The 11,849-nt window shown below is 41.3% G+C and overlaps 1 protein-coding gene across 2 annotated transcripts in view; it reads right to left on the minus strand.

Annotated features, from left to right (window-relative positions):
• The window catches only part of Nup153 (nucleoporin 153), a 47,339-nt gene extending 35,862 nt beyond the window's left edge, over positions 1-11,477 (minus strand). For both annotated transcript variants that reach the window (XM_026782995.1, XM_005355108.2), the window contains exons 1-2: positions 10,938-11,477; positions 2,434-2,659 (exon numbers count right to left, since the gene is read on the minus strand). In XM_026782995.1, the coding sequence (XP_026638796.1) occupies positions 2,434-2,659; positions 10,938-11,054 (343 nt within the window). In that variant the 5' untranslated portion in view covers positions 11,055-11,477. The remainder of the gene's footprint in view (positions 1-2,433; positions 2,660-10,937) is intronic.
• Positions 11,478-11,849: the final 372 nt, after the last annotated feature.

The following is an 11,849-nucleotide window of genomic DNA, read 5'->3' on the forward strand; positions in this document are numbered from 1 at the left end:
ACTATGTAAACTTAAGTTTGTATCCCTAGTATCCATACAAAAAAGCTGAGTAAAATGTAACCCCACTAAGGAGGCAAAAGACAAGAGAACTCATTACTAGGGTTTGCTAACCAGCTAATTTCATTATATATAAAAAAAAAAATGTAAAGAGCAACTAAGGACACACCTGCACGTGCATGTACATATACACAAATATGTACACACACAACACATACACAAGTCAACACAGGCAGTATATGGGCAGAATGCTATAAGGAAGAAACTTGAAGCTATCATAATTCTGTTATTGCTAAGCTACTTGAATGTTCAATACTCTCCAGCCTTGTTTTTACTAACATAAGTTATTTGTTAACTTCCTATTTAGTAAACAAAACTCAGGACTATTATATTTAAGCTATTTTAGCTTCCTGCAATTGGGGGAGGGGGTTTTGAGACAGGGTTTCTCTGTCTAACAGTCCTGGCTGTCCTGGAACTCGTTTTGTAGACCAGATTGGCCTCATATTTATTCACTGAGATCCACCTGCCTCTGCCTACCAAGTGCTGGGATTAAAGGCGTGCGCCACCACTGTGTGGTGCTTCCTGCATTTTGATACTAGATGGTAACTATATCTAAGATTGTATTGTTTTGAGAATGCATTTTACATTTCAATGTTTCAGAAAATAAATGCAAACTGATTTTCTCAGCTCTATCAAAGGTTCATATTCATCTTTGTAGAGAGTCATCAGTGGCACTTGACTCCACACACTGACCAGAACCAAATAAATAAATACCTTGAGAAAAAGACTGTAAGAACTATCTGGGACTGACAAGTTTTAAGACAGGAGGGAAGATCAAATCTAAAAAGTGAAGGAGAGGAAAAAATGCTGCTGAGTTTTTAAAAAAAGGAATCAAAAAGCTGCCCTCCTTGCTTCTAAATGGTGAGAGATAGGGTTCAATGTAAAGAGTGCTTGCCTAGCATGTACAAAGGCTTAGGTTTTATCTCTAGCACCGTGGCCTGAAGTCTCATTTTAGTGAAAACATAACATGTACATTCTTGAGGATTTCCGTACTGGTCTATTCCATAAGCGTGTATGAAATATTACCAACATTAAGAAGCAACATTGGGAGTTTATTCTAACATCTATTTTCCCCCATAATTTACATTTAAAATTTACAAAGATATACATAACCAAGCCAACTTAGAAATTGAGCAATTTAATGAATAAAATATAAGTTCATGAAAACACACACAATTAAAATTTTACAGATACAAAACTAGAAACTCAGGTTACTTATTCCTTACTAATATGCTCATCAAACTGGGAAAGGGCCTTCTGCTACTATGGGTGCACTAGTGCTCTCCAGAAATCTCTTATCAAAAAACTGAAAGCCTGAGCCCCATCTGATGGAGAGAAAGTGAAGCTGAAGCAATCACCTTAGAGATCTACCAGATAAAGCCTGTTGGTAACATTTGAAAGAAATTTTGAGAAGTGCAGATATCAAAATTCTAGTTATCCTAATAAAAACCAGCAAAACTTCAAAGACCATGCCAAACTGACTATTACTAAATGCCCTGGTTTATGTCAACCCTAACTGTAGTCATTTGAGAACAGGAAACCTTAACTAAGAAAACGCACCCACCACAGTGGTCTATGGGCAAGCCTATGGTATATTTTTTTTTCTTTCTTCTTTCTTGCATTCTGATATTTTGTTTATGGGGGTGGGGTTGTTGAGACAGGTTTCTCTTCAAACTCTTGATATCCATCTGCCTCTGCTTCCAGAGTGCTTGAATAAAAGGCACACATCACCATGCCCAGCTAACACATTTGTTTGATTGATGGTGTGGGAGGGCCCAGCTCACCATGGGCGGTGTCATCCCTGGGAATGGTGGTCCTCAGTGCAATAAGAAAGCAGACTGAGATAACCATGGGGAACAAGACAATAAGCAATATTCCTCCTTAAACTCAGTCTTTAGGTTCCTCCTGCCTTGACTTCCCTGGATGATGTAAGCTGGAAGATGAAGCCAACCCGTTCACAGCAATGGAAACTACAACTATGACACTAAAAACACTAGATTTGTAATTTTCTTCTAAGTAACCATTCTTTCAAGAAATGGTCACTATTTCTCTTTACAGGCCAATTAGATAGGAATATACATTACTAATTACACTAGCAGTAACAAGCCATATATCTATGTCAGTTATTTTTATCATTCATGCTACAAACACACACATACACACTCACATTGTGGCATGATGGCCCATGTGCACAAACACAAAATAGTAATTCTTTAAGACTGCTAAGTAAAACATAGTTTAAAAATGATTTCCATATATTCCATAGAGGATTTATATACCACTCAATTAGACTGTACCATAGTCAGGTAATATAAAAGATATTTAAAATTAGACATGAAAGTCTGATTTGTCACCAAATATCCATGCTCTATTTACCTTCTGTGTTACTGCCTGCTGGCTCAGGAGTGATTCTCCCATCATCACTGTTTGTGTTGTCCTCACCAGAATAAATTACCCGCTCATCTTCCCTATCTTCCGGCCAGTGTGGAACTTCACCTGTACCTGTTGAACAGCTACATGCATTTTCGTTCTTGTTGAAGTATCTTTGTAGCCACCCTGGAACAATATTCTTAACAGACTCTGTAACCCTGCTAAGAATGCCCTGTTGGAGAAAACATACATAAGACTATTTTAGAAAATTTATCTTTGTAAGTAAGCACTTATAGAAAGTCATATGCCAAGCAAAACACTAATGTTTCCAACAAAATTTACTAAGACTAAGTTCATACTATTATGGCATAATGGTTTTATGAGCCAACAAGCCAAGATCTAGACTTAGTAATAGGCAGTAAATGTTTTCATCCTTCTGTACCTTAGAGGATTACAATACACAGTATAAACCATTTCAACAATTATTTTGTGTCACATTTGTCAAGAAGGATAAGAGCTGGAGATATAGTTCAGTGCTTGCGTCTCATGCTTGAGGCCTGGGTTTAGATTCCTTAGCACTATAAAGGTAAAAATAATAATAATAATAATAAACAACAAATAGAGTAAGGAATCCCTCCTAAAATAGGAACTAAGACAACTAATCCAATATAAACTCAAGAAATAACCTAAGAACTCTTTTCGGCGGTCAAATTTTCATATTATGGAATCTTCCCTTTAAAAATCTGAGGAATTAGCTTTAGGATTGCAATTTCTAAAGGAAAATCAATGACATAATACTACAGCTAACATTCACTGCAGCTGGTGATCTGGGCTCCTTTCTAAGCAATTTACAAATATTTGTCAATTTAATACAATTACTTTATGTAGCGAGAATATGATACTCCATGAATAAAGAGTCGGGGACATAGCTCCATCGTAGTATTTGCCTATAAGGGCAAGACCTTGGGCTCAATGCCCAATGCCATAAGAAAACCAAGGCATGAAGAGAGGCAAGTAATGAAGTAGCATGCCCAAGATACAAGTGTGAGTAACAGTAATAGCATGGCATCCTGGACCTATGGCACAACTTGAATACTAACCTCCCTTTTCTTTGATTTACTCTAAGAACATCCCTTCCTACTAACGCCCATTGGAATGACGATGAAAATTAAATGAAATAACATGGAAGTACTTCTCAAGGTATCACATAAACGTGCTAATTTTACTAGGAAGGGAAAAAAAGCTACCATAAGCAAGCTGGGATAAGGTAATTTCAGGCATAAATTTTCTCATAAAGCAGCATTAATCAGGTTTCAGAGAATCACAGAAAGGAAAGAAGGGCTTAGTAAATACAAAAATAAATTAAGGCAGAATATGTAATTCTACTTTGGAAGGAAATTCCGTCAAGAGAAAAGATGGAAAGTCTTTCTGAAACAGACACTTGAACACTAATAGTAATTGCTTTGTTATCTGGAAAGGCATAAATAACAATCAAGAAATACAACAAAATTAATATTCTATGTGGTCTCTGAACAAAAACAATAAAGCAATTTATAGGACAGGCTAGAAACATCACATATCTAACCGAAGTCATATACAGTAGAGCATTAAGCACCTTGAAGATCAGAGAACAAAACTGAAAGGCAAAGAGATAAAAAAATAAGGAAACACTGGCATACAGCAACTGTACTTTCAAATGAAGAGACCTTCATTTCCTCAACTAAAATTTAACGCGCATACTAGCCTCAGCTCAACAGGACTCACAGAGAACAACAGCACAAAGAATGAAAAAGAAACTGACTTTAAGTCATTAAAACTAACATCCTTAAGCTTCAGTAAACAAATTCTTAGATTAAATGACTCCCAAGGCGTGAAGAAAAAGTGAACTCTGGTCTAAAATGCTCTATCTACAGTTTTTAGCTACAGGATAAGCAACTACTTCAAGTCCTTCATAATGCTACTAAAGCATGAACTCTCAAGATAAGGCTATGTTTAAGCTCTCCCATGTGATTCTAATACATTATCAAGTCTAATAACCACTCTAGTTGAACAGATTAGGAAACAGATTCATCACAGGAAATTTACATTTCAGGAAAAAGCCTCCCCCCTACAGAATGCAAATTTAAAAAAAAAATCACACAGTCAGTCATTAGTGAAAAACTGAGAATGAAGATCAGAAATTAGTCTCCGGCCTAGGCTCCATGAGATCAGAGTGAGAAAAGGATGAAAGGAACTAGAAAAGAGAAAAAAATGTTCTTATGGAGGAAGACTCCATGCCAAGAAGAGTCCTAAATCAGGCCTCCACAGAAATGAGTCAAACTTGATGCAAGAATGCTTTACAAGCTGGACATGGTGGACATCTAAGGATGGAAGTAGGGCCACAGCTGGAGGACAGGCAAGGCATGTGAGGATGCTTTAGAATTAATTTTAATTAAAATTATATACAAAATAAAATTATATACTATATACAAATCACAGCACTGTTGTTTAAAAGTGTTTAAAAGTCTGTTTAACCCTAGTTCATGATAGAAGTGGGTGCAGGGAGAGAGAACTATTTACTCTATACTAAGACTTCATTTTATAATTACAAACTTTCTTCGCACCAGAAGACAACTTCTCAATTTGGCCAACTCCTCAGTCCTGTGTATTTTCCCTACTTCAGATCAGTATTGTTTCTACTCAACTCCCTTCACATTATTCCTTATTAAATGGTATTCTAATTTTACACTCTTTCCTAACTTCACTGGCTCTCTGAACATGACTACAAACTAAGTCCAGCATCAATTTTACGTGTCTATCAGGCCTTACTCTTCCAAAGTACTCCACCTATTTTGATTTCCACATTTTTTTTTGATACCCATATTACATTAAGACCTCTGTCTGTGCCGTGGGAGGCAGAGGTAGGCAGTTCTCTATGAGTGTGAGGCCAGCCTGGCCTACAAAGTGAGTTCCAGGTCGGCCAGGGATACACAGAAGGGAGGGGCACCTCTCTCTGACCCTTAAGCATTGTCTTCCAGGGCTCTTGCACATGCTTCATCCTCCCTACTTACTCATTCAGTACTTACATTATTCTATGAGTACAGAATTAAGACATTTTACTATATCTAATTTTAATAATCTGATTTTAAGTTGCAAACCTCAGGTCTATCTTATTTTATAAATGGTTAAACTTACCCTATCTACCCAGTCCAAGTTCTCCAGCCACTTAAAAATACCTTTGCAGCTACAGAATTAAATCCAAGTGGGCTGGGCATGGTAGCATATGCTTGTAATTCCAGCACTCCCAGCACTTGGGAGGCTGAGGTAGAAAGATCAAGACCAGTTTTGGTTATATGGCGAGTTCAGACCAGCCTAGATTATAGGAAGACCCTGACTCAAAAATAAAACTAACGGGACTGAGAGATGGCTCAATGGTTAAGAGTTCTTTTTTTTTTTTTTCTTTTTTTGTTTTTGGCTTTGGAGCCCGTCCTGGAACTAGCTCTGTAGACCAGGCTGGTCTCGAACTCACAGAGATCCGCCTGCCTCTGCCTCCCGAGTGCTGGGATTAAAGGCGTGTGCCACCATCGCCCGGCTAAGAGTTCTTGCTCTTTCTTCAGAGGTTGCAAGTTCAGTTTCCAGCATGTCTGTCAGAGTGCTCACAACTGCCTGTAACTCTAACTCCAGGAGCTCTGACACACACACCCACACACATACAACTCATATATACAAATAAAAGTAAAAGCAAGTCTTTTGAAAAACAAAATAAAAATTAAAATCCTTAAAATGCAACAAGGAGAAACACAATCCATTAATAGCCCACAGTAGTTAAACCCCCAAAGCTCTCTCATATCCCACATTTCAATACTGAGACTGAGTTTAGTTCTCAAACCACACTATGAAAAAGGTAAGTACAATCAAACAAACTGAAATATTTATAGATGAGAAAGGCATTCTATCCTTTCTGTTCATAAATTGTCTGGGATCAAGGCTGTAAATACACCTTTTTTTTGTTTGTTGAACACAGGAAGGAGAATTGTCAGTTCAAGGCCAGCCTATACTACTCAAGAGTTCCAGCCTAGCTAGGGATTATAGGAAACTCTATATCAGAAAACAAAAGTTAAAAATACAAAATTATTGCAATGTTCCCAATACCCTGTTCCTAATAAAATGGTGTCTTTAGTGGCATCTGACCAAAGGCTTCATTTTACCTCAAGCTAGACACTTGTCCCCTTGGGACTTTCCAGAAAACAGAGATATAATTGGAGGGTTTTTGTTGTTATTGTTATATTAAAAACCTGGTAAGAAAAGTGAACACACCAGAAGGAAAAAAAGAAGCCCCCCAAACCCATTTTCTATTTATTAATCAATACTCAGACTTTTCTACCTATATACTTAAGTGACTGATACTTCTTGAGAAAAAGACTAAGTACTTTAAAAAGTTGTAATAATGTTTGATTTTTGTCAAACTTTGTGATTAACTTTTGTTGCTATAAATGAACTTTTCTGGCCTTGAGTTAAGGAAATCTACCTTGCATCCTTACAGAACATGATAGCTCACAGTCTACCTTCCTAGCTGAAATAGGTAACCATATTCAACTGTTTAAAAAGTTGAGGAATGGGAAGAACTCCCCCTTCATCAATAGACCACTTTAGTGATAAAGCTTGACTTTCTCACTCCACAAAGACCATAAGTTTAGTATGACTTTGGAAAAGACTTGGGTAACCAGGAGAAAAAGCCTCTAACTATAAAAGAAAATGCAAAGATCACTTACATATATTAAATTTTGCTGGGCAGTGGTGGCACGCACCTTTAATCCCCTGCACCAGGACACAGAGGCAGGTGGATATCTGTGAGGTCAAGGCCAACCTAGTCTACACACAGTTCCAGGACAGGCTCCAAAGCTATAGAAAAACCCTGCCTCGAAAAACAAACAAAAAAATAAACAAATAAATAAATACATTTCAAGGCTCTATTTAATCACAATTTCAAGTGACTTCTAACTATCCCATATTCTAACTATGTGTTTATGTCACTCTTGGCAATCTTCTAATTTACAGGTGACAAAATTAAGCAGAATTTTTCATTGTTCAATTCAGGGCAGAGCAGGGATTCAAACTCATCTGATTCCATTAGAATGTTTTAAACCAATTATTTATACTTCTTATCTACCAAAAGCATTAGCATCTAGAATATAGAAAGCAAAATTATTTAATAACATCTGGGATTTATAAAATACTAGGAAATATTACTTTTCCAAAGCTGAGAATACTCTTTAGCCATCAAATGTTAGGCAAGACATATCTGTGTCAATAAATAAATAGACAAAATAATAAAGGGTCCTATCACATAAACCAGGTTCTACAAACTCGGTGACTGTGGGCCAATCTAGTCTCTGGCCAGCTCTTAAGAGCTAAAAATGGTTTTTGCATTTGCCAAAGACCTGGCAGTCAGTCACAGTGCCTCAAAACAGTTTTGTTTATTTAAAAAAAAAAATTTATCAACCCTTGATCTAAAATACTGATGAAGGGGGAATTCTAATTCTCCTTCCCCACCTGTTTTAACTGCTGAATATGGTCACTGACTTAAGCCAGGAAGAACAGGCTATCAGCCATTCTGTTTCTCTAAGAGTGGAAAGAGTAAGAAAACCTAGCACCAAAAAAGAAAGGGAGGGAAAAAACAAACAGGTCTATCTCACCAGGAGGTGGCAACAGGTTCTTGCAGAGGTTAAGTTCTGCTTATAAACTCAAATGTCCTGATAGCCACTACAAAAAGCAGCCACTTAACCTACCCACCTTGCTACACACAATGGAAATGGGGAAGGAGACTGAATGAACAGGTGCCAAGAACTAAACACATTACCTTTAGTGAACAGAACTCCCAACTAGAAAAATAAGCCATTTTTAAAAGTACCTGGGTTAGTACTCAGACTTAGGCAGGAAAATCTCAGGTTTAAGGCCAGTCTGGGCTACAGAGAAGGGTCCTATCTCAGAAAAGCTAAACAGTAACTGGCTAACAGGAGAGGCGAAGAGGCAAGTGAAAACAACCATCTCACATTGTTCATTTATTTCTACACTGCTACAGTCCAGGCCAGCTTGGAGTCACTGGCTTCAAACTTTAAGAAAATCTCCTGGTCTGATTCTTAGCAGCTGAGATTGCAGGTATGTGCCATTATACCCAGCTACTTCTACTTTTATTTAAGTTACTCCCTTTATCTGGTTGAACAAGACAGTAACTTTCTAGCTCCACAACTTCAAGCAAGGTGGTATTTTTTAAGGTAAGTTAAAAGCAGAAAAATGTTAAAAAGTTTAGACATTTCCCAGAAGAGCTAACCTCTAACCCTTCCCAGAAGAGCTAACCTCTAACCAAGTCTAGCTAAGTCAAAACGGGAAATTAGAAGTCAAGTTAAACCAGGAATCACAGGTACTGGGTGACTGACTGCCCTAGCTATTTGACCTGACATTTGCTGTCCTGCATCCACTAATAGTGCCAGCCTGCTTATTCTTATTCTAACCTTCTACTACACAACCAGGTTTCATTTGCCCAGAAGCCCTGGACACTTATCAAATGTAAGTATGAAACATGCCATGTCATGAAGCTCCTTTATTATATCCAGGATGACTCAGCAGCCACTGCAAAACATCCAGTTGACAAGCTCTGCTAGTAGATGACAATGAAGCCCACTAAGTTCCAGGTAAGACTAGTTACTTTAAGACAAACAAAAACTGAGATGTATTCTTTTATGTGACCCTGAATACTTTTCTTTGGTCGTTTCTGCCAACATTAAATCTGCTAATCAATAATTAAATAGCTGGGGCTACACACAGAAAACCATGTCTCAAAAAAAATTGCTGAGGCGAAAATCTAGTATTTTAGATGATGTAACTACTGAGCTCTAAAGCCGTTCAGCTTGAGACCTGGACCAGTTCTAAACTCGGGCTGTAGTTGTTAGCTATCTTCTCTCCCAGATTAGATTTTTATCTGAGTACATTTTAAAATAAATTGTAGCTGTAACTTTGTCACTTAGAATATGTATTAGCTCCCTTATAAACTCTATCCAAGCCATCCATTTCTCTTTTTTTCATTTTCCTTTAATAGGCATTCGCTGATGATTCGTTATTCTTTGGTGAAAAGTATGCCTGTCTTAACTTCTACTGTAAAATATTAGGTGAAGTAAAATGGCCAAGCTTGTGACCTGATTTTAATCTTAAAATCGGCTTGCAAAATACTCCTGCTCCTCAGCATTCTGTACACATCTAGGGAAAATGGTAATAGTGCCAAGATTCCCAACCAATGGCAAGTAACTTTTGGGTACATAATCAGTTTTTACTATTCAAAACTTTTTCTCAGATCTTTACTTTTTAAACTATCGAAAGTGATACAATTTAACATTACCAAACAAAAACGCTAAGAATTCAATTTCAGCACTAAGGAGACTAAAACAAAGTCTACATTTAACAGTATGCAACAAGTTATTAGGACTTCTTCAACAATACTAAAACGCACACTTCCTACTTTAGTTCACCGTGGTACTTTAAGTGGCTTTGTTTCAGAGTTTTCAACATTCTCTTAACTCACAATTTTTAAACACTGAAATCTTTCTCAGAACCAAACATCTCCTTTACAAGAGGAAGCAACTTTTTAAAAAATTATAAACATCCACAAAGGCATACGACGGCTTAACTATATAAGACCACTATGTGTGCCCAAAGTGCCTTAAACTTCTAGAAAACGCCCAGTATTAAGAATATTTGGTGTATGAGATCAGAGCTGGAGAACTGGTTAAGCGTTCTCAGAATGGTTGATGCTAGCCTCCCAAAATACAGAGCGGGGAGGATAGGAGAGGAAGAATCGCGCAGCAGAGACCAGACGTAAGAATAGAGAGGGACTTTCAAAACGCCTCAGTGCCATAGTAACTATAACTCGGTTAAGAGTGGCAGAGGAGAGGCTAAGGCAGCGTGTGCAAATTCGGGAAGGCCAACCTGGGAGATGAGCGGACCGGATAACCAGTAACGTCTTAATGCAGCTAAGACTGAATTAGTCCACGATGCGGGGAACAGCGCCCCCTCCCCAAGTCCCTCTGGGCCGCAGCAGCAACTACCCTCGCCACGCACCCTCAACCCGGAGCACCGGAAAGAAAAAGAAAAGAAATAAAGCCCGCTAGCCGATGGGCCTTGTTGCCACATCTCTTTCCCTTGTTCCCGCGCGAGGTCATGAGTAATCCCATCAAAACCCCAAAACCCGCCAAAAAAGAAACCCGAGTATCAGAAGCCTGGAATTTCTTTTCCCGCCCTGCGCCCGCCGGGAAAGCCCCAGGGCGGGAGGGCTGGGAGAGGCCGCCCGCACCCCACGTGTGCGCCGCCAGGCCCCGTCAGGCTCTGCCCACTTCCCGTCGACACCCCGGTCCTGCCTCAGGCCCTCTGGTCCACTGGTCCGCTCCACGTGGGGAACCGGGGCCTCGCACCGTCCCCCCCCCCCTTCACTGCGGCCGCTCGGAGCCGCCCAGTCCACCGCGGCGTGCGGGTCCCCGTACCTGATGCTGGGGTCGCCCCTGCTGGTAAGGCTTCACCGGCCCCTGGTGGCAACGACGAGTCCGGATCTTGCCGCCGCCGCCGCCGCCCCCTCCGATGCCACCGGCTCCGGAGGCCATGGTGGAGCCTGGGCGGCCTCCCACTCCCGCTCCCGGGCGGGAGAGGCAGAGGCGGCGGCCTGAGGGCCTCCCCCGCCCGGCCCTAGGCGACACACAGACACAGCGAGAACCGCGAGGGAGCGAGCGGGAACTGAGAGTGCGCGCACGCCGGCGGCGAGGAAGGCAGTGGCGGCGGCTGAGGGCTCCGAGCTGACTGCGGGTCACCGGCCGCGTGCGGACCCCCCGCGTCTGTGTTTGTCACCGTCTCTATGGAGATCTCCCGCCGAGGCCGGCGCGAGTAGCTCCGGGCGCCGCTGAGGCCTAGCTCGACCGCCGGCTGCTGGAGGCTCCTCTTCAGCCGCCCTGGCCGTCACTGCCGCAGTCCAGGCCGCTGGCGCCGCCCGCCTACCCCTCCCCTGTGCGCGCTGAGCCCGCCCCGCCGCCGGCCGTCGTCGTCGTCGTCGTCGTCCCTGCAGTCGTCGCCGCCGCCGCCGCCGCTCTTGCGCCTATTACCGCTGTTGAGGCCGCCGCCGAGGTCGCGAGTCAGAACGCCGTCAGTTCTCGGCGCCCGACGCGTTTGCATCATCAGGCTGCGACGACGAGGGGGGGGGGGAGATGAGCAAAGGAAGGAAGGGTTGGTCGAGCCCGCGCTCTCGGCCGCGGCGCCCTCTGGGAGATATAGTTTTTCGCGCAAGAACGCGGGTTCTCGGAAACGCAGGCCGTCGCGGAAGGACACCCGCGGTGCGCGGCAGAGGCACAAAGCCCGGTCATTTGGCGGCAGTTGGCTGCTTGTTTAGATTCGGCCTAACACTCGAC

The sequence above is a fragment of the Microtus ochrogaster genome, chromosome 16 (genome assembly GCF_000317375.1).
Source record: "Microtus ochrogaster isolate Prairie Vole_2 chromosome 16, MicOch1.0, whole genome shotgun sequence".
Taxonomy (NCBI): domain Eukaryota; kingdom Metazoa; phylum Chordata; class Mammalia; order Rodentia; family Cricetidae; genus Microtus; species Microtus ochrogaster.